Source organism: Mobula hypostoma, chromosome 6 (genome assembly GCF_963921235.1).
Source record: "Mobula hypostoma chromosome 6, sMobHyp1.1, whole genome shotgun sequence".
Classification (NCBI taxonomy): domain Eukaryota; kingdom Metazoa; phylum Chordata; class Chondrichthyes; order Myliobatiformes; family Myliobatidae; genus Mobula; species Mobula hypostoma.
In genome coordinates this window covers 191,524,809-191,543,364 of record NC_086102.1, presented here as the reverse complement: position 1 = coordinate 191,543,364, position 18,556 = coordinate 191,524,809, and the positions used below count along the sequence as shown (strand labels likewise).

Here is an 18,556-nt window from a genome sequence, read left to right as displayed (position 1 = left end):
GGGATGCATCCCATTAGAATCAAGAGACTTATCTACCTTCAAGCCCTCTAGTTTGCTCATCTCTATCTCTTTAGTGACAGTGATTTTATCGAGGTCCTCACCTCCCATTTCGTCCATAACATCCTTCTTTGGCATATTAGACGTGTCCTTAACATTAAATATATCCTGGCCTCTGCTTGTTTCTGGCTACTCCTTGCAACAGAAAAAGTTTTCTTGCATTTCAAAATTATTTACAAATCTTACAAATGCCAAAACAAAATATTTATTGGTGTTAATCTGTTGACTCATTAACCTGGATAGAGAAGCTGTTTATCACACAAAACCTCTTCAGACTTATGCATTGTTTGAGAGTGGCTGCTTTCTCGCCCCAACAAAAACCATGCAAGAGCCCATTCTCGAGATACTATGTGCAAATGACTGTGCTCTTCTCATGCACACAGAGGACATGCTACAGGTTGCAGTCACAGTTCGCCAAAGCAGCAAGGGCTTTGGCATTAATGGTCAGTCTGAAGAAACCAATGATCCTCCATCAGAAGCCCTCTCATGGCAATTACAACCCACTTTGGATCACCATTAACGACTACCCTCTCACGGCTGAGCAGTTCACCTCCCTGGGCAGCGTCATCTCCAGTGATGCCATGGTAGTAAGGGACTTTGGCAATCAACTCCCCAGAGCCAACAGTGCCTTCGGGCACCTCCAAAAACATGAGTGGAAGAACCAGCAGCTGAGTCTGTCCACAAAAATTCAGGTGTACAGGGCTGCTGTCGTCACAATACTGCAATATAGCTTCGAAGCCAGGGTTGTACCACAAACAAATCTAGTTGCTTGAGCGCTTCTATCAGCGCTGCCTCGGCTCCATCACGGGTATCAGCTGACAGGATCATGTCTCCAACAATGAGATCCTGGAGTAGGCTTAATTTCCAAGCAGTGAAGCCACTTTGCTGCTCAGGCAGCTCAGCTGGCCAGGCCACATGGACAATTCCAGGTTACCGAAAACGGTACTCTACAGAGATCTCTCTCAGGGCAAGAGAAATTGTGGTGCCCTGGGCAAGAGGTACAAAGAACAATTTAAGCTGCAGCTCTCTCAGGCAAATATTGAGGTCAATGAGTGGCAGCAGCCTTCTTGTGAGAGAATGCTGGAGAACGCTGATCCACGGCACAGTCAAGGATTTTGAGGAATCCAAAAGAGCAACCGTTGAAGAGAAGATGAGACGCAGGAAGAACCCGCATTCCAGCTGTTCCCATGTCCCTAATGCTCCAGAGTCTGCAGATCCAAAACTGGTCCCTACAGTCACCAACAACTGTTCTGTCGCTCCCAAGGACTCTTCTTCCTTCCTGATCTTCACAGCGAAGAACCAGCCATCATCATCATTGAGCATGAAACCTTTTCAATTTCTCATATAACATCTTGTCCTAGCATTTTACCCACTATAATTTTACATGCTGGCATTAAGTTCTCACCAACTGTGTGACTCTCCTGGGTATAATAAATTCTGCTACTAAATAACTTGCTTCCTGTACATTTTTACTGACTGTAACTTTATTAACAAAAGCTTTACTATGATTTGAGATTCCAATAGCCATTTAAAATAATCAGCATTTTGTGTGTCATATGGCTGTGATTTGTAGTTGACATTTCAATTTTTCTGGAGCCTTTGCTGCATTTGTAAGCTGTTTGCCACAGACGAGGCACAACTTGGATCATAAGTCCATGTAAAACCCATTGATAAAGACAGACTTTGTGTCTGTCATCTCACTCGTGCAGTGAAATGACTCAGAGGATTGTAATTCAAAAATTTGTCACATTGGACCGTCATGTTTTATTACAGGGGTAATAAAATATAAAAATGAGCAAGTCCATTCAATGCTTGGAAAACGCATCTCAAGCTCATCAGCCTACTGTCCTCCTCTCTGTGCAATACAGCGCTCACCAATTATCAATGGCCTCCCCATCTCACGTCAAAACCTGAAAATGGACTCAATCAAACAAACGTGGTCCTACTGCACACCGCCATACTGGGCTGACAGACCTCTAACGAGATTGCTAATGAGTCAGCTCGGTCATGGCCACAACTGCAAGCGCTAGCATCGCGCAGAGTTCAAAAAACAATGTTTGTTTTTAAGTCACGCTCTCACAAAACCCCGGTCGAGAAACGCTGGTATAGGATATACTCACTTTTATAATAAGTGTACTTTGAACTTTGGATACATTAATCAGTATGGAGCATAAATCAAAAGTCTTACAGAAAATGAAGACATTGTACCCTCCAAGCATTTAGAAATATTCTTACCAACTGAAGAAACTAATGCCAAACAAATGAAATAATGAAACAGTAACTCTCAAAAATCCCCAAACCGGTATCAGCTGAAAGATACAATAGGAAACCACCAAGGATATTTCCTATGAGAAAATGCTCAGAATTCTGCAATTACAAGGCCAGAAAAATTACCATTTCGTGTGCACACAAAAATATACAATGTTGAAGGCACCAAACAAAAATCACAGCTGGAAAATACTTGCATTTTAATATTCATTGTAGGCAGAGATTTATTTGCTGAACAGTTAAAACAATAAATTGTGTTTGTGAACTTGCTTATACTCAAAATTCCATGATTTTAACCGCCACATAAACTGATTCACATCCAAATACACCCATAAATGCAGACTGAACACCAATTTTCAAGATGATGTTATCTACAAAAGCACATGATGATCAATGTCATCGCTAACTAGTTAATGTTCTAATTAAATATTCTGATATTCATACAGAACAATTACAAAATTAGACTCAATTTAAATTGGAGGAAAACAGCATGCCAGTACTGTCACTGGCTTGAAATCCTAGCCATAGAAAACAGAAACATAGAAAACCTACAGCACAATACAGGCCCTTCAGTCCACAAAGTTCTGCCGAACATGTCCCTACCTTAGAAATTACTAGGCTTACCTATAGCCCTCTATTTTTCTAAGCTCCATGTACCTATCCAGGAGTCTCTTAAAAGACCCTATCACATCCGCCTCCACCACCATCGCCAGCAGCCCATTCCACGCACTCACCACTCTGCGTAAAAAACTTAACCCTGACATCCCCTCTGTACCTAATTCCAAGCACCTTAAAACTGTGCCTTCTCATGTTAGCCATTTCAGCCCTGGGAAAAAGCCTCATCATCCTATACACCTCTATCAGGTCACTTCTCATCCTCCGCCACTCCAAGGAGAGAAGGCCGAGTTCACTCAGTCTATTCTCATAAGGCATGCTCGCCAATCCAGGCAACATCCTTGTAAATCTCCTCTGCACCTTTTCTATGGTTTCCACATCCTTCCTGTAGTGAGGTGACCAGAACTGAGCACAGTACTCCAAATGGGGCCTGACCAGGGTCCTATATAGCTGCAACATTACCTCTCGGCTCTTGAACTCAATCCTATGATTGATGAAGGCCAATGCACCACATGCCTTCTTAACCAGAGTCAACCTGTGCATCTGCTTTAGCACCCTATGGACACGGACCCCAAGATCCCTCTGATCCTCCACACTGCCAAGAGTTTTACCATTAATACTTAATTATGCCATCATATTTGACCTACCAAAATGAACCACCTCACACTTACCTGGTTGAACCCCATCTGCCACTTCTCAGCCCAGTTCTGCATCCTATCGATGTCCTGCTGTAACCTCTGACAGCCCTCCACACTATCCACAACACCCCCAACCATTGTGTCATCAACAAATTTAATAACCCATACCTCACTTCCTCATCCAGGTCATTTCTAAAATTCACAAGTAGAAGGGGTCCCAGAACAGATCCCTGAGGCACACCACTGGTCACCAACCTCCATGCAGAATATGACCTGTCTACAACCACTCTTTGCCTTCTGTGGGCAAGCCAGTTCTGGATCCACAAAGCAATGTCCCCATGGATCCCATGCCTCCTTACTTTCTCAATAAGCCTTTCATGTGCTGGGGGGAGCCCGTGGGTGTCACCACATATTCTGGTGCCTACATAGCATGTTCACCATGTTCAGTAGAACAAGAAGCACCAGAACAAACCAAATCCCCTTCTTACCCATATGCCCATTCGTACACACAGACCAGGCCTCCAAACGCCTCTGGCCCCTGAATGACTGACTCACAGACCCTGGGGCTCAGACTTGCAGAAGGAGGGGCAAAGGTGGGTTACTCACGCCTTAAAACCAGTCACTTCTGGCAGATGGGGCATCAGCCATGGTTGGCGCTCATCTGGAAGGAAAACTCTGATCTCAAACATCCACTATCTTGCAGCTATAGCCACTCATAGGGAAGGTTTCAGAAGTAAATCCTGAGGAAAAGTCTGGAGCTAGAGTCCCTGAGGGAGTTGTATGTTGAGTTCAGTGCTAACTTGCTGCTACCAAACTGTATGGGTCTGCATCGTTCCTTTGGGTTCATCAGATGGAGCTTGCTGCATGGGCAACTACACATTGCACTGCCTTTGCTTATGTACCGAGACGGTTAGGATGCAACATCCATGGTCAACCCTGACTGACGGAGGTCTCAGAGACAATAATAGCTATAAACATAGAAAACCTGCAGCACAATACAGGCCCTTCGGCCCGCAATGCTGTACCAAACATGCACTTACTTTAGAAATTACCTAGGGTTACCCATAGCTCTCTATTTTTCTAAGCTCCATGTACCTATCCAGGAGTCTCTTAAAAGACCCTATTGTATCCTCCTCCACCACTGTTGCTGGCAGCCCATTCCACACACTCACCACTCTCTGCATAAAAAACTTACCCCTGACATCTCCTCTGTACCTACTCCCCAGCACCTTAAACCTGTGTCCTCCAGTGGCAACCATTTCAGCCCTGGGAAAAAGCCTCTGACTATCCACGTGATCAATGCCTCTCATCATCTTATACACAAAGGAAAGAACAATATTTGATAAATTGTGAAAATAGTATGGATTAAACATGCTGGCTCAATTTATCCACACAGTAGAACTTACTATAGTAAAATACAGGTTAGTTTCCAAATACTGCAGAAAAAGTATTTCATGAACTATAACAAACATCAAGTAGAAGGTAATGAACCTGGTGAACCTACCATATGCAGTCATTGTGCCAACGTACGGTCCATCTGCTACATTTTGGTTTTCTTCTGCCAATGCTTTGATATATCGCTTACTAAGGTCCAGAATCTGCTCACGAAGCACAGCACTACTTTCATGTTGCGTCTGTTGCTGAATTGTAAAGTGCAGGAGCATCATTCCCCATATGAATCCAAATGCCACCAAAAAGAACCCTAGTTTTTGTGAAGATAATTTCCACAGATGAAAGGTCGCCATTGTTTTCAACAGTTAAGATAGAGTGAAATAATGTACATGATCCAACAGATTATGTACCCACAATAATCTGTTTATGTCTACACAGCATTTGATGTAGAGAAAGTATTTTCAATTTGATAGCCCAGATAGATCTGTACTGCTCATTCTTTCCTAGAACAAAAAAAGAAAATAAATTTAGAAGTTTAGAAGTGCAAATACCTGCAAGTAACACTCTTTAACCATAACTCTGATTTATCTGAATTACTTCCAGATAAAGTAGAATGTGTCAGTTGGTATCAGTTAGTGTATCAGATCAGGCACTGTTTCAAAATTGTTGAGAAATCCTTAGGAGTTGGATAAACAAAGTGATAATTTTAATTGGAAAAATATTTGATTATTACATTTCATTGGAAATTTCATTTTATTTTTTAAAAAATCTACATCACTGATCTATATCGGGCAGTCATGTAATCAATTAATGCTAACTGATGATACAAAACTAGCTGGCAATGTGAGGAAGATGCAGAGATGCTTCATGGATACTGGTATTGATAGATTCACTGAAAACAGGCAAGGAAATAAAAACTAGAATAAAAATGTAGAGTTAGGATATCTTAGGTAGCAAAAGACAGAAAGGTGGAACATAGAGATAGGAAAAGGGAAGAGGTCCTGAAAACAGACTACAGGGAGTTAGGAAAGAAGTTGAGAAGCAGGATCGCAAAGGTAGTAACTGCCTGTGCCACACAACAGTGAGTATAAGAACAGAGTGAGGTGGAGGATAAATGCGTGGCTGAGGGTCTGGATCAGCAGGCAGGGATTCAGATTTCTGGATCATAGAGACTTCTTTTGGGAAAGGCATGACCTGTACAAAAAGGACGGGTTGTACTTGAATCTGAGGGGGACCAATATCCTGGCAGGGAGGTTTGCTAAAGCTATTGGGAAAAGTTTAAATTAGAATTACTGAGGGGTAGGAACTGAACTGCAAAGACAGAGGAAGGAGCAGTTGGCTCACAAATAGGGAAAGCTTGTTGACAGTGCAAGAGGGAGGATAGGCAGCTGATAGAGAAGGGATACGCTAACACCGATGGTTTGAGATGTGTCTATTTTAATGCAAGAAGTATCATGAACAAAGCAGATGAGCTTAGAGTGTGGATCAGTACATGGAGCTATGATGTTGTGGTCATCACAGAGACTTGGATGGCTCAGGGGCAGGAATGGTTACTTCGAGTGCCAGGCTTTAGATGTTTCAGAAAGGACAAGAAGGGAGGAAAAAGAGGTAGGGGCGTGGCACTGCTGATCAGAGCTGTCACGGCTGCAGAAAAGGAGGAATTCATGGCGGGATTGTCTACAGAGTCTCTGTGGGTGGAAGTTAGAAACAGGAAGGGGTCACTAACTCTACTGGGTGCTTTTTATAGACCACCCAATAGCAACAGGGACATAAAGGAGCAGATAGGGAGATTCTGGAAAGCTGTAATAATAACAGGGTTGTCATGGAGGGAGATTTTAATTTCCCAATATCGATTGGCATGTCCCTAGGGCGAGGGGTTTAGATGGGGTGGAGTTTGTTAGGTGTGTTCAGGAAGGTTTCCTGACACAATATATAGATAAGTCTACAAGAGGAGAGGCTGTACTTTATCTGGTATTGGGAAATGAATCTGGTCAGGTGTCAGGTCTCTCAATGGGAGAGCATTTTGGAGATGGTGATCACAATTCGATCTCCTTTACCATAGCATTGGAGAGGGATAGGAACAGACAAGTTAGGACATCATTGAATTGGAGTAAGGGGAAATATGAAGCTATCAGGCAGGAACTTGGAAGCATAAATTGGGAACAGATGTTCTCAGGGAAAAAGAGGATAAGATGTGAGAGAATAGGACCAATCAAGTGTGACAGTGGAAAAGTGTGTATGGAACCGGAGACGATAGCAGAGGTACTTAATGAATACTTTACTTCAGTATTCACTACAGAAAAAGATCTTGGCGATTGTAGGGATGACTTACAGTGGATTGAAAAACTTGAGCATATAGACATTAAGAAAGAGGATGTGCTGGAGCTTTTGGAAAGCATCAAGTTGGATAAGTCTTCAGGACCAGATGAGATGTACCCCAGGCTAGTGTGGGAGGCGAGGGAGAAGATTGCTGAGCCTCTGGTGATGATCTTTGCGTCATTTATGGCGATGGGAGAAGCTCCAGAGGATTGGAGAGTTGCAGATGTTGTTCCCTCATTCAAGAAAGGGATTAGAGATCGCCCAGGAAATTATAGCCCAATTAGTCTTACTTCTGTGGTTGGTAAGTTGATGGAAAAGATCCTGAGAGGCAGGATTTATGAACATTTGGAGAGGAATAACATGATAAGGAATAGTCAATATGGCTTTGTCAAAGGCAGGTCATGCCTTACGAGCCTGATGGACTTCAGCAAGGCATTTGATGAGGTACCCCATGAAAGGCTTATTGTGAAAGTAAGGAGGCATGGGATCCATGGGGACATTGCTTTGTGGATCCAGAATTGGCTTGCCCACATAAGGCAAAGAGTGGTTGTAGATGGGTCATATTCTGCATGGAGGTTGGTGACCAGTGGTGTGCCTCAGGGATCTGTTCTGGGATCCCTTCTACTCGTGAATTTTAGAAATGACCTGGATGAGGAAGTGGAGATATGGGTTATTAAATTTGCTGATGACACAATGGTTGGGGATGTTGTGGATAGTGTGGAGGGCTGTCAGAGGTTACAGCAGGACATCGATAGGATGCAGAACTGGGCTGAGAAGTGGCAGATGGGGTTCAACCCAGGTAAGTGTGAGGTGGTTCATTTTGGTAGGTCAAATATGATGGCATAATTAAGTATTAATGGTAAGACCCTTGGCAGTGTGGAGAATCGGAGGGATCTTGGGGTCTGAGTCCATAGGACACTCAAAGCTACTGCGCAGGTTGACTCTGTGGTTAAGTCATACGGTGCATTGGCCTTCATCAGCCGTGGTTTGAGTTTAAGAGCCAAGAGATAATGTTACAGCTATATAGGAACCTGGTCAGACCCCACTTGGAGTACTGTGTTCAGTTCTGGTCACCTCTCTACATGAAGGCAGTGGAAACTATAGAAAGGGTGTAGAGGAGATTTACAAGGATGTTGCCTGGATTGGGGAGCATGCCTTATGAGAATAGGTTGAGAGAACGTGGTCTTTTCTCTTTGGAGCGACGGAGGATGAGAGGTGACCTGATAGAGGTATATAAGATTATGAGAGGCATTGATCGTGTGGATAGTCAGAGGCTTTTTCCCAGGGCTGAAATGGCTAACACGAGAGGGCATAGTCTTAAGGTGCTTGGAAGTAGGTACAGAGGAGATGTCGGGGTAAGTTTTTTTAGGCAGAGGGTGGTGAGTGCGTGTAATGAACTGCCGGCAACGGTGGTGGAGGCGGATATGATAGGGTTTTTTAAGAGACTTTTGGACAGGTACATGGAGCTTAGAAAAATAGAGGGCTTTGTGTAATCCTAGGCAATTTCTAAGTAAGTCCATGTTCGGCACAGCATAGGTTTTCTGTGGTTCTATATTTTAAGTACTCAGATCAAAAAGGTGGTGGTGCTCAGAGGAAGTTTGCTATGGAATTATGTAAAAGTCTACTCTAGTCTGCCAGTGCTGTAGTGGCATCTGCACCAGAGCTCGAGACGAGTGTTCCGGGGTTCAAATCCAGCCGGCTCCTGGCACGCTTTCCACCTGCGTTGGGCTGAGTGTTGAGCCAGCAACTCGGCCTCATAAAAAAAAAAGTTAAAAATGCTAAAGAAACAGTAAGGTTGCCGGTCAATGTGCCACAAGGCGCGTAAAGTAACAACAACTCGTTGCACTACCAAGCGATAGATATATTTGCCATACAGAAGTGCAAGAGCTAATTTTTAAGATTGTATATTTGCCACATGAGGGCAGATTAACCAGCCTAGGACTGTACTTCCAAGTTCAAAACAATGAGAAATGATTAGACATTCAAGACAAGAATAAGAATAAACGTCTTCACCCAGAGGGGTGATGAATATTTGGAATTCTCTACTCAAGATTTTGGACAGTTTTGTGTATTTTTAAATTTAGAGGAACCATGAGAAATCAGCTCATGAAGGAAAACAGTGCTTAAGAACAAGGTCAGCCAGGATCTGAACAAATGGCAGAGTAGGCAAATGGCACTGAAATGCCCCGACTTCCTTCTATTTCTTATGACTGTGTTTGCTGAAACAACATTTTAAGCCAGAAAGTCCAGTTAGCAGATAAATTTGCTCAAGCTTTTCAGAATTTATGATTTTCTTATACATTAAAGTCCTTGGCAAAAAGCAGCTGTAATCTGGTGGAGCAGGCATGAGGGACAGAGTGGCCACTTCTACTTCATTCAAAGCTAACTTACCAGATGCCATGACCCAAAGAGACCATTCTTCTGGGAGATTTTATTAAAAATGTACAGTTTATTCACACAATTTATCAAAATTAGAATAACACCATTTAAGTATTTATAAATTACTACTGTCCACTTGAGCAAAATATTCAGTAAATTCTACAATGAGTTATTTAGATTCGCTGAAGAAATCAAAAATTCCTATCTGTGTGGTTATACATGCTCTGTGTTGCAGAGAGACTGAATTGAAATTCTCACCAAGTTACTCTTTTTTGTCAATCTATTAAATTGACCAATGAAGCACTATGGCTATTGGTCACCTGTGCAGAGTTTATCAAAGATACTGTCACAAATCATGTCAATCACTTCCTGGACAAAAATAATTTTAAATTATTGAGCATGATTTTAACTGTAACTTCCCCCCCCCAAAAAAAATGAAATTTTATCAGCTGCAAATATTACACTACAATTATTTTGTTGGAATTAGAAATTTCAATACAAATAACACGTCCATAAGTTTCCCAAGTGATATACATTCCTATATATATATTTTCAGTGTTTTAAAGTGCAAGTGTTTAATTCACTTTCCTACCTTTGTGCCAAATTGCCTCGCCATTTTCACATTGTAAATGAGTGGGTTACTATAAAAATAAGCTTCTGTTCTGCATCCCCTCCCATTTCTATTCCCCTCCAAATAAAATCATTGCATTCTGCTGCATGTTGGAATCAGTTCACAATCGGCATTAAATTATTTCTGCCTTTTTTACATGTCTGTTCCTATCTCGGTCTCCATTTACTCCTGTTTCAAGAACATCTTCAATCTTTCGCTGCTGCAGTAGGAGGTTCTCAACTGCTTCAAAAGGACAACATTTCTACCAGTGTCCAAGAAGAGCAGTGTGAGTTACCTCAATGACTATCACACGGAAGCACTCACACCTACTGTGATGAAGTACTTCGAGAGGTTGGTCCCAGCCAGAATCAACTCCTGCCTAAGCAAGGACCTGGGCCTGCAATTTGCCTATACAGTAGATGCAATCTCAGTGGCTCTCGACTTAGCCTTGGATCACCTGGACAATGGGAACACCTACATCAGGCTGCTGTTTATTGATTACAGCTCAATGTTCAACATATTCACACCCTCATCCACCTCTAATCAACAAACTCCAAAATCTGGATCTTTGTACCTCCCTCTGCAACTAATCCTTGACTTCTTCACCAGGAGCCCACAGTCTGTATGGATTGGAAATAACATACAGACTGTGGGCTCCTGGTGAAGAAGTCAAGGATTAGTTGCAGAGGGAGGTACAAAGATCCAGATTTTGGAGTTTGTTGATTAGAGGATGTGTGCTTAGCCCACTGCTCTACTCTCTACACCCAGAACTGTGTGCCTAGACACAGCTCAATCACCATCTATAAATTTGCTGATGACAACTATTGTTGGCAGAATTTCAGGTAGTAACGTGGAGGGAGGAAGCGTACAGGAGCAAGATATATTAGCTAGTTGAGAGGTGTCACAACAGGAACCCTGCACTCAATGTCAGTGAGAACTGAGGAACCGATTGTGGACTTCAGGAAGGGGAAGTCAAAGGAACACACACCAGTCCTCACAGATGGATCAGAAGTGGATAGGGTGAGCAGTTTCAAGTCCCTGGGTGTCAGCATTTCTAAAGATCTATTCTGGGCCCAACATACTGATGCAATTATAAAGGTAGCACAAGGGCAGTTACATTTCATTAGGAATTTGAGCAGACTTGGTATCTCACCAAAGACACTCGCAAATTTCTGCAGATGTACTGTGGAGAGCATTCTAACTGGCTGTATCACTGCCTGGTATGGAGGGGCTACTGCACAGGATCAGAAAAAGCCGCAGAAAGTTGTAAACTCAGCCAGCTCCATCACGGGCACTATGGAAAGCAGCCAGTGAGTGTGTGGGCCAGTGAAGGAGTGGAGCTTTGAGGATTTGGCTCGCGAGATTCTGGTAATTTTGGCAGCTGGACTATGCAATCAAGATTTGAATAGCTCAGCAGAAAGCAGCTGATTGGGCAATCGAGGTCAGGTGACCAAGCAGCTTGAACAGCTCAAACAAATAAATAGAGGGATAGCTCAAGCAGAGCAGCCAGTGAGTGAGTGGGCCAGTGAAGGAGTGGAGCTTTGAGGCTTTGGCTCGAGAGATTCTGGCAGTTTTGGCCGTTGAACTGTGCAATCAAGTCAATCAAGATTTGAATAGATCAGACTCAGCAGAAAGCAGCTGATTGGGCAGTCGAGGTCAGGTGACCAAGCAGTTTGAAAAGCTCAAACAAATAAATAGAGGGGCAGCTCAAGTGGAGCAGCCAGAGAGTGAGTGGGCCAGTGAAGGAGTGGAGCTTTGAGTTGAGAGGTTTCGATCAGAAGAGGCAGAGGACAAGCTTGTTCCCAGTTAGTTTTTATAATGCCTCTTGAGACAGTGATGTGCCTCTCATGTGAGATGTGGCAGTCTTGGGGGAATGTCTCTCTCCCGCAGAGTCACATCTGCCTGAAGTGCATACGGCTGGGTGATCTGGAAGACCATGTAAGGAATCTGGAGCAGCAGCTGGTTGACCTTCGACTCATAAGGGAGAATGAGGCAGTCATAGATGAGAGCTACAGGGAGGTAGTCACACCTAGGCTGCCGGAAGCAGGTCGTTGGGTAACAGTCAGAGGGGGGAAAGCTAAGGTGAGCAGACAGGTAGTGCAGAGCACCCCTGTAGCCATTCCCCTGAATAATAAGTTTACCATCCTGGATACTGTTGGCAGGGATGACTGACCAGGTGTGAGCCACGGTGGCAGGGCCTCTGGCACTGAGTCTGACCCTGTGGTGCAGAAGGGTGGGACGGAGAAGAGGAGGGCTGTCGTCATTGGAGACTCAAAATCAGGGGAGCAGACAGGAGATTTTGTGGACGTGAGAAGGACACCCGCATGGTTTGTTGCCTCCCAGGTGCCAGGGTCCGGAATGTCTCTGACCGGGTGCATGACATCCTGGTAAGAGAGGGAAAGCAACCAGAAGTCGTGATACATGTTGGTACCAACGACATAGGCAGGAAGAGGGATGAGGTCCTGAAGTGTGAGTTTCGGGAACTAGGCAGAAGGCTGAAGAACAGGACCTCAAGGGTGGAGTTCTCAGGATTGCTGCCAGTGCAACATGACAAGTGATGGTAAGAATTGGAGCAGATGGCAGTTGAATGCGTGGCTGAGGAGTTGGTGCAGGGAGCAGGGCTTTAGATTTTTGGATCATTGGGATCTCTTCTGGGGAAGGTGGGACCTATACAGATGGGATGGGTTGCACCTGAACTCGAGGGGGAGCAATATCCTTGCAGGTAGGTTTGCTAGCATGGTTCGGGAGGGTTTAAACTAATTTGCAAGGGGGATGGGACCCGGAGCAATAGAGCAGTGAAAGAAGTGCATGGAGTAAAGACAGATCTAACATACAGAGAGGTTTTGAGGAAAGAGAAGCAGAATAAACGGCGTAAAGACAGTGAGGTAGAAGGGCTGAAATGTGTGTACCTCAATGCAAGAAGCATCAGGACCAAAGGTGATGAACTGAGAGCTTGGATACATAAATGGAATTATGATGTAGTGGCCATTACAGAGACTTGGCTGGCACCAGGGCAGGAATGGATTCTCAATATTCCTGGATTTCAGTGCTTTAAAAGGGATAGAGAGGGGGGAAAAGGGGGAAGAGGGGTGGCATTACTGGTCAGGGATACTATTACAGCTACGGAAAGAGTGGGTAATGTAGGAGGATCCTCCTTTGAGTCAGTGTGGGTAGAAGTCAGGAACAGGAAGGAAGGAGTTACCCTGTTGGGGGTATTCTATAGCCTCCCTGGTAGCAGCAGAGATCCCGAGGAGCAGAATGGGAGGCAGATTTTGGAAAGGTGCAAAATTAACAGGATTGTTATCATGGGTGACTTTAACTTCCCTAATATTGATTGGCACCTGATTAGTTCCAAGGGTTTAGATGGGGCAGAGTTTAAGTGTGTCCAGGACGGATTCCTGTCACAGTACGCTGACAGGCCGACTAGGGGGAATGCCATACAAGATCTAGTACTAGGTAACGAACTGGGTCAGGTCACAGATCTCTCTGTGGGTGAGCATCTGGGGGACAGTGACCACCGCTCTCTGGCCTTTAGCATTATCATGGAAAAGGACAAAATCAGAGAGGACAGGAAAATTTTTAATTGGGGAAAGATAAATTATGAGGCTATAAGGCTAGATCTTGCAGGTGTGAATTGGGATGATGTTTTTGCAGGGAAATGTACTATGGACATGTGGTCAATGTTTAAGGATAAATTTGTCCCGGTGAGGAAGATAAAGAATGGTAGGGTGAAGGAACCATGGGTGACAAATGAGGTGAAAATCTAGTCAGGTGGAAGAAGGCAGCATACATGAGGTTTAGGAAGCAAGGATCAGATGGGTCTATTGAGGAATATAAGGTAGCAAGAAAGGAGCTTAAAAAGGGGCTGAGAAGAGCAAGAAGGGGGCATGAGAAGGCCTTGGCGAGTAGGGTAAAGGAAAACCTACAAGGCATTCTTCAATTATGTGAAGAACAAAAGGATGACAGGAGTGAAGGTAGGACTGATTAGAGATAAAGGTGGGAAGATGTGCCTGGAGACTATGGAAGTGAGCGAGGTCCTCAATGAATACTTCTCTTCGGTATTCACCAATGAGAGGGAACTTGATGATGGTGAGGACAATATGAGTGAGGTTGATGTTCTGGAGCATGTTGATATTAAGGGAGAGGAGGTGTTGGAGTTGTTAAAATACATTAGGACAGGTAAGTCCCCGGGGCCTGACGGAATATTCCCCAGGCTGCTCCATGAGGTGAGAGAAGAGATTGCTGAGCCTCTGGCTAGGATCTTTATGTCCTCGTTGTCCACGGGAATGGTGCCAGAGGATTGGAGGGAGGCGAATGTTGTCCCCTTGTTCAAAAAAGGTAGTAGGGATAGTCTAGGTAATTATACACCAGTGAGCCTTGCGTCTGTGGTGGGAAAGCTGTTGGAAAAGATTCTTAGAGATAGGAACTCTGGGCATTTAGAGAATTATGGTCTGATCAGGGACAGCCAGCATGGCTTTGTGAAGGGCAGATTGTGTCTAACAAGCCTGATAGAGTTCTTTGAGGAGGTGACCAGGCATATAGATGAGGGTAGTGCAGTGGATGTGATCTATATGTATTTTAGTAAGGCACTTGACAAGGTTCCACATGGTAGGCTTATTCAGAAAGTCAGAAGGCGTGGGATCCAGGGAAGTTTGGCCAGGTGGATTCAGAATTAGCTTGCCTGCAGAAGGCAGAGGGTCGTGGTGGAGGGAGTACATTCAGATTGGAGGATTGTGACCAGTGGTGTCCCACAGGGATCAGTTCTAGGACCTCTATTTTTTGTGATTTTTATTAACGACCTGGATGTTGGGGTAGAAGGGTGGGTTGGCAAGTTTGCAGACAACACAAAGGTTGGTGGCGTTGTAGATAGCGTAGAGGATTGTCAAAAATTGCAGAGAGACATTGATAGGATGCAGAAGTGGGCTGAGAAATGGCAGATGGAGTTCAACCCAGAGGTGTGAGGCGGTACTTTGGAAGGACAAACTCCAAGGCAGAGTACAAAGTAAATGGCAGGATACTTGGTAGTGTGGAGGAGCAGAGGGATCTCAGGGTACATGTCCACAGATCCGTGAAAGTTGCCTCACAGATAGATAGGGTAGTTAAGAAAGTTTATGGGGTGTTAGCTTTCATAAGTCGAGGGATAGAGTTTAAGAGTCGCGAGGTAATGATGCAGCTCTATAAAACTCTGGCTAGGCCATACTTGGAGTACTGTGTCCAGTTCTGGTCGCCTCACTATAGGAAGGATGTGGAAGCATTGGAAAGGGTACAGAGGAGATTTACCAGGATGCTGCCTGGTTTAGAGAGTATACATTATGATCAGAGATTAAGGGAGCTAGGGCTTTACTCTTTGGTCAGAAGGAGGATGAGAGGAGACATGATAGAGGTATACAAGATAATAAGAGGAATAGATAGAGTGGACAGCCAGCGCCTCTTCCCCAGGGCACCACTGCTCAATACAAGAGGACATGGCTTTAAGGTAAGGGGTGGGAAGTTCAAGGGGGATATTAGAGGAAGGTTTTTTACTCAGAGGGTGGTTGGTGCGTGGAATGCACTGCCTGAGTCAGTGGTGGAGGCAGATACACTAGTGAAGTTTAAGAGATTGCTAGACAGGTATATGGAGGAATTTAAGGTAGGGGCATATATGGGAGGCAGGGTTTGAGGGTCGGCCCAACATTATAGGCCAAAGGGGCTGTGCTGTGCTGTACTGTACTATTCTACAAAGAACATCTTTAACAGGCGATATACAAAACAACAAACGTCATGACATATACCACTTAATATTAAACACGATTAAACGGACAGCCCAGCTCATCTGCGGGTGTGAACTTCCCTCTATTGAGGACATTTACATCAGCAGGTGCATAAACAAGGCCTGGATGATCACCGGGGACACCAGTCACCCCAACCATAAACTGTTTCAGCTGCTTCCATCTGGCAAACGGTACCGCCGCAGTAAAGCCAGGACCGACAGGCTACGGGACAGCTTCTTTCTACAAGCCATGAGACTTACAAATTCACATGTCCGTACATTGCGACGGAGTCATCAGGCAAAGATTTTTACACCCTCACGTTGTGGGACAGATGCAAGATTTAAATAAATTCAAATTTGCTTCTTTCCTCTTGTACGATCATGGGATCCAGACAACCCGAGTGGAGAGTGTCACTAAATGCATGTCCGCTGACTCGGTTCTTCGACTTCTGACACGAAAACCACCCTTGCCACTTGCCTCTGCCAGCAGTGAAGGAATGTGTAATTGGTAGGGAGAAGGTGTTCCGTTCAATACAGACCCACTGAGCAACCTTGGAGAGCTCTTTGCTCACCATCTGATTTTAGTCCGTGCACTCACGCTGCTTCGACGCCCGAAAGCAGACAGGGTTTCCCTTTGTTGCTTTCACAAGTGATCAATAGATTACGGGCCATCAGATCAGCGATAAACCCAACATTTCCACTTCCTCATGAAACGCAAGCCTAGCCGTGCTTAGTTAAGAACTGCACAACAAAAAAACAAATAATGCAAAAATATGCATCCCTGGAGCCGAAACTGCAAAAAAGCCTCGAGGAGAGGGAAAAAACCAGGCTTCATGCTCACCTGGCAGGCGATCTCATTCCACAAACAAAAACATCACAGCTTTAATTCCCAAAACACCATTAATTGAAAATAAACACCGTTTCTATTGTTCTCCGTCTTCCTTACCCTTTCTCCTGCTCTGAGCGCGGGGTCTGAGGTTTAATTATTTCTCACGGCAGCGGAGTCCCTGTTTGAGCCCAAGCTGCTGAGAAATGCCAGGAGCGGTACTGCGCATGCACCGGTCCGGCCGTCGGAGGGCTGCTTGCTGTGCGCCACTACGCACGCGCTACTCTGGCCACGAGGGTCGTTCGGCATGTTCCCATTGCGCTTGCGCCAGTCCAAACGTTGGGGCCCGCTTGGCGACATAGCATTGTTGTTTCTTACCTGGTTTCCGTCACTCCGATCCCCTCGGAAATATATTTTTACAAAAACGTTAATTAATGGCCCCTCTCTCCACGTAGTATTAGCCCATTTGGCGCGTTCCGGCAGGGCGAGCCCAGCCAATATCTCGTACAGCAGGAAACATCGCCGCGCATGCGGTCCTCGACCGCCCTTGCTTCCTTAGCTCTCTTGCACTGTGCCTGCATCGACGACAGCACGATATCATTTGCGCTTGAGCAGTCATGCGCGTCAGCTGAGTGCCTTCAGGTTCCGCTGCGCACAATGAAATAGCGCCCCCATCGGCCAGCTGAGTTCCTGCAGCTCCCGTTCCCGCTGCGCACAATGAAATAGCGCCCCCCATCGGCCGGCTGAGTTCCTGCAGCTCCCGTTCCCGCTGCGCACAATGAACGTACTGTGTGGTGCAACTGCAAGGTGATAGTCAACAGTCATTACAGCCAACCCATGAAAGCGGGAATGCATATTTTAGAAGATGTTGTCTGATTTCATGCATTATGCATTTACTATAAACACCCTCTGCCTCCTCACTGTTTTTATCGTTATGCAAATATTTTACTTTTTTGTGTCCTTACTGGTCCAGAAGTTGTAAAATCATAGAAGAAACACACATGAAAGTTGCTGGTGAACGCAGCAGGCCAGGCAGCATCTCTAGGAAGAGGTACAGTCGACGTTTCAGGCCGAGACCCTTCGTCAGGACTAACTGAAGAAAGAGCTAGTAAGAGATTTAAAAGTGGGAGGGGGAGGGGGAGATCCAAAATGATAGAAGACAGGAGGGGGAGGGATAGAGCCAAGAGCTGGACAGGTGATGGACAAAAGGGGTATGAGAGGATCATGGGACAGGAGGCCCAGGGAGAAAGACAAGAGGGAGGGGGAAAAGCCCAGGGGGATGGGCAAGGGGTATAGTGAGAGGGACAGAGGGAGAAAAAGGAGAGAGAGAAAAAGAATGTGTGTATATAAATAAATAACGGATGGGGTACGAGGGGGAGGTGGGACATTAGTGGAAGTTAGAGAAGTCAATGTTGAACATTGAAATGAACATTGACTTCTGTAACTTCCGTTAATGCCCCACCTCCCCCTTGTACCCCATCCGTTTATTTATTTATATACACACATTCTTTCTCTCTCTCTCCTTTTTCTCCCTCTGTCCCTATGACTACACCCCTTGCCCATCCTCTGGGTTTCCCCCACCCTCCCCCTTTTCTTTCTCCCTGGGCATCCTGTCCCATGATCCTCTCATATCCCTTTTGCCAATCACCTGTCCAGCTCTTGGCTCCATCCCTCCCCCTCCTGTCTTCTCCTATCATTTTGGA

General features: G+C 45.0%; 1 protein-coding gene across 2 annotated transcripts in view; it reads right to left on the bottom strand.

Moving 5' to 3' along the window:
- mgat5 (alpha-1,6-mannosylglycoprotein 6-beta-N-acetylglucosaminyltransferase) overlaps window positions 1-17,417 on the bottom strand; it is a 230,138-nt gene extending 212,721 nt beyond the window's left edge. The window contains exons 1-2 of one of the 2 annotated variants that reach the window (XM_063052496.1): window positions 17,232-17,417; window positions 5,083-5,473 (exon numbers count right to left, since the gene is read on the bottom strand). In XM_063052496.1, coding sequence (XP_062908566.1) covers window positions 5,083-5,323 — 241 coding nt within the window. In that variant the 5' untranslated portion in view covers window positions 5,324-5,473; window positions 17,232-17,417. Of the gene's footprint in view, window positions 1-5,082; window positions 5,474-16,973; window positions 17,128-17,231 lie in introns of those variants that run through there. The other variant, XM_063052497.1, reaches the window with a different exon arrangement.
- Window positions 17,418-18,556: the final 1,139 nt, after the last annotated feature.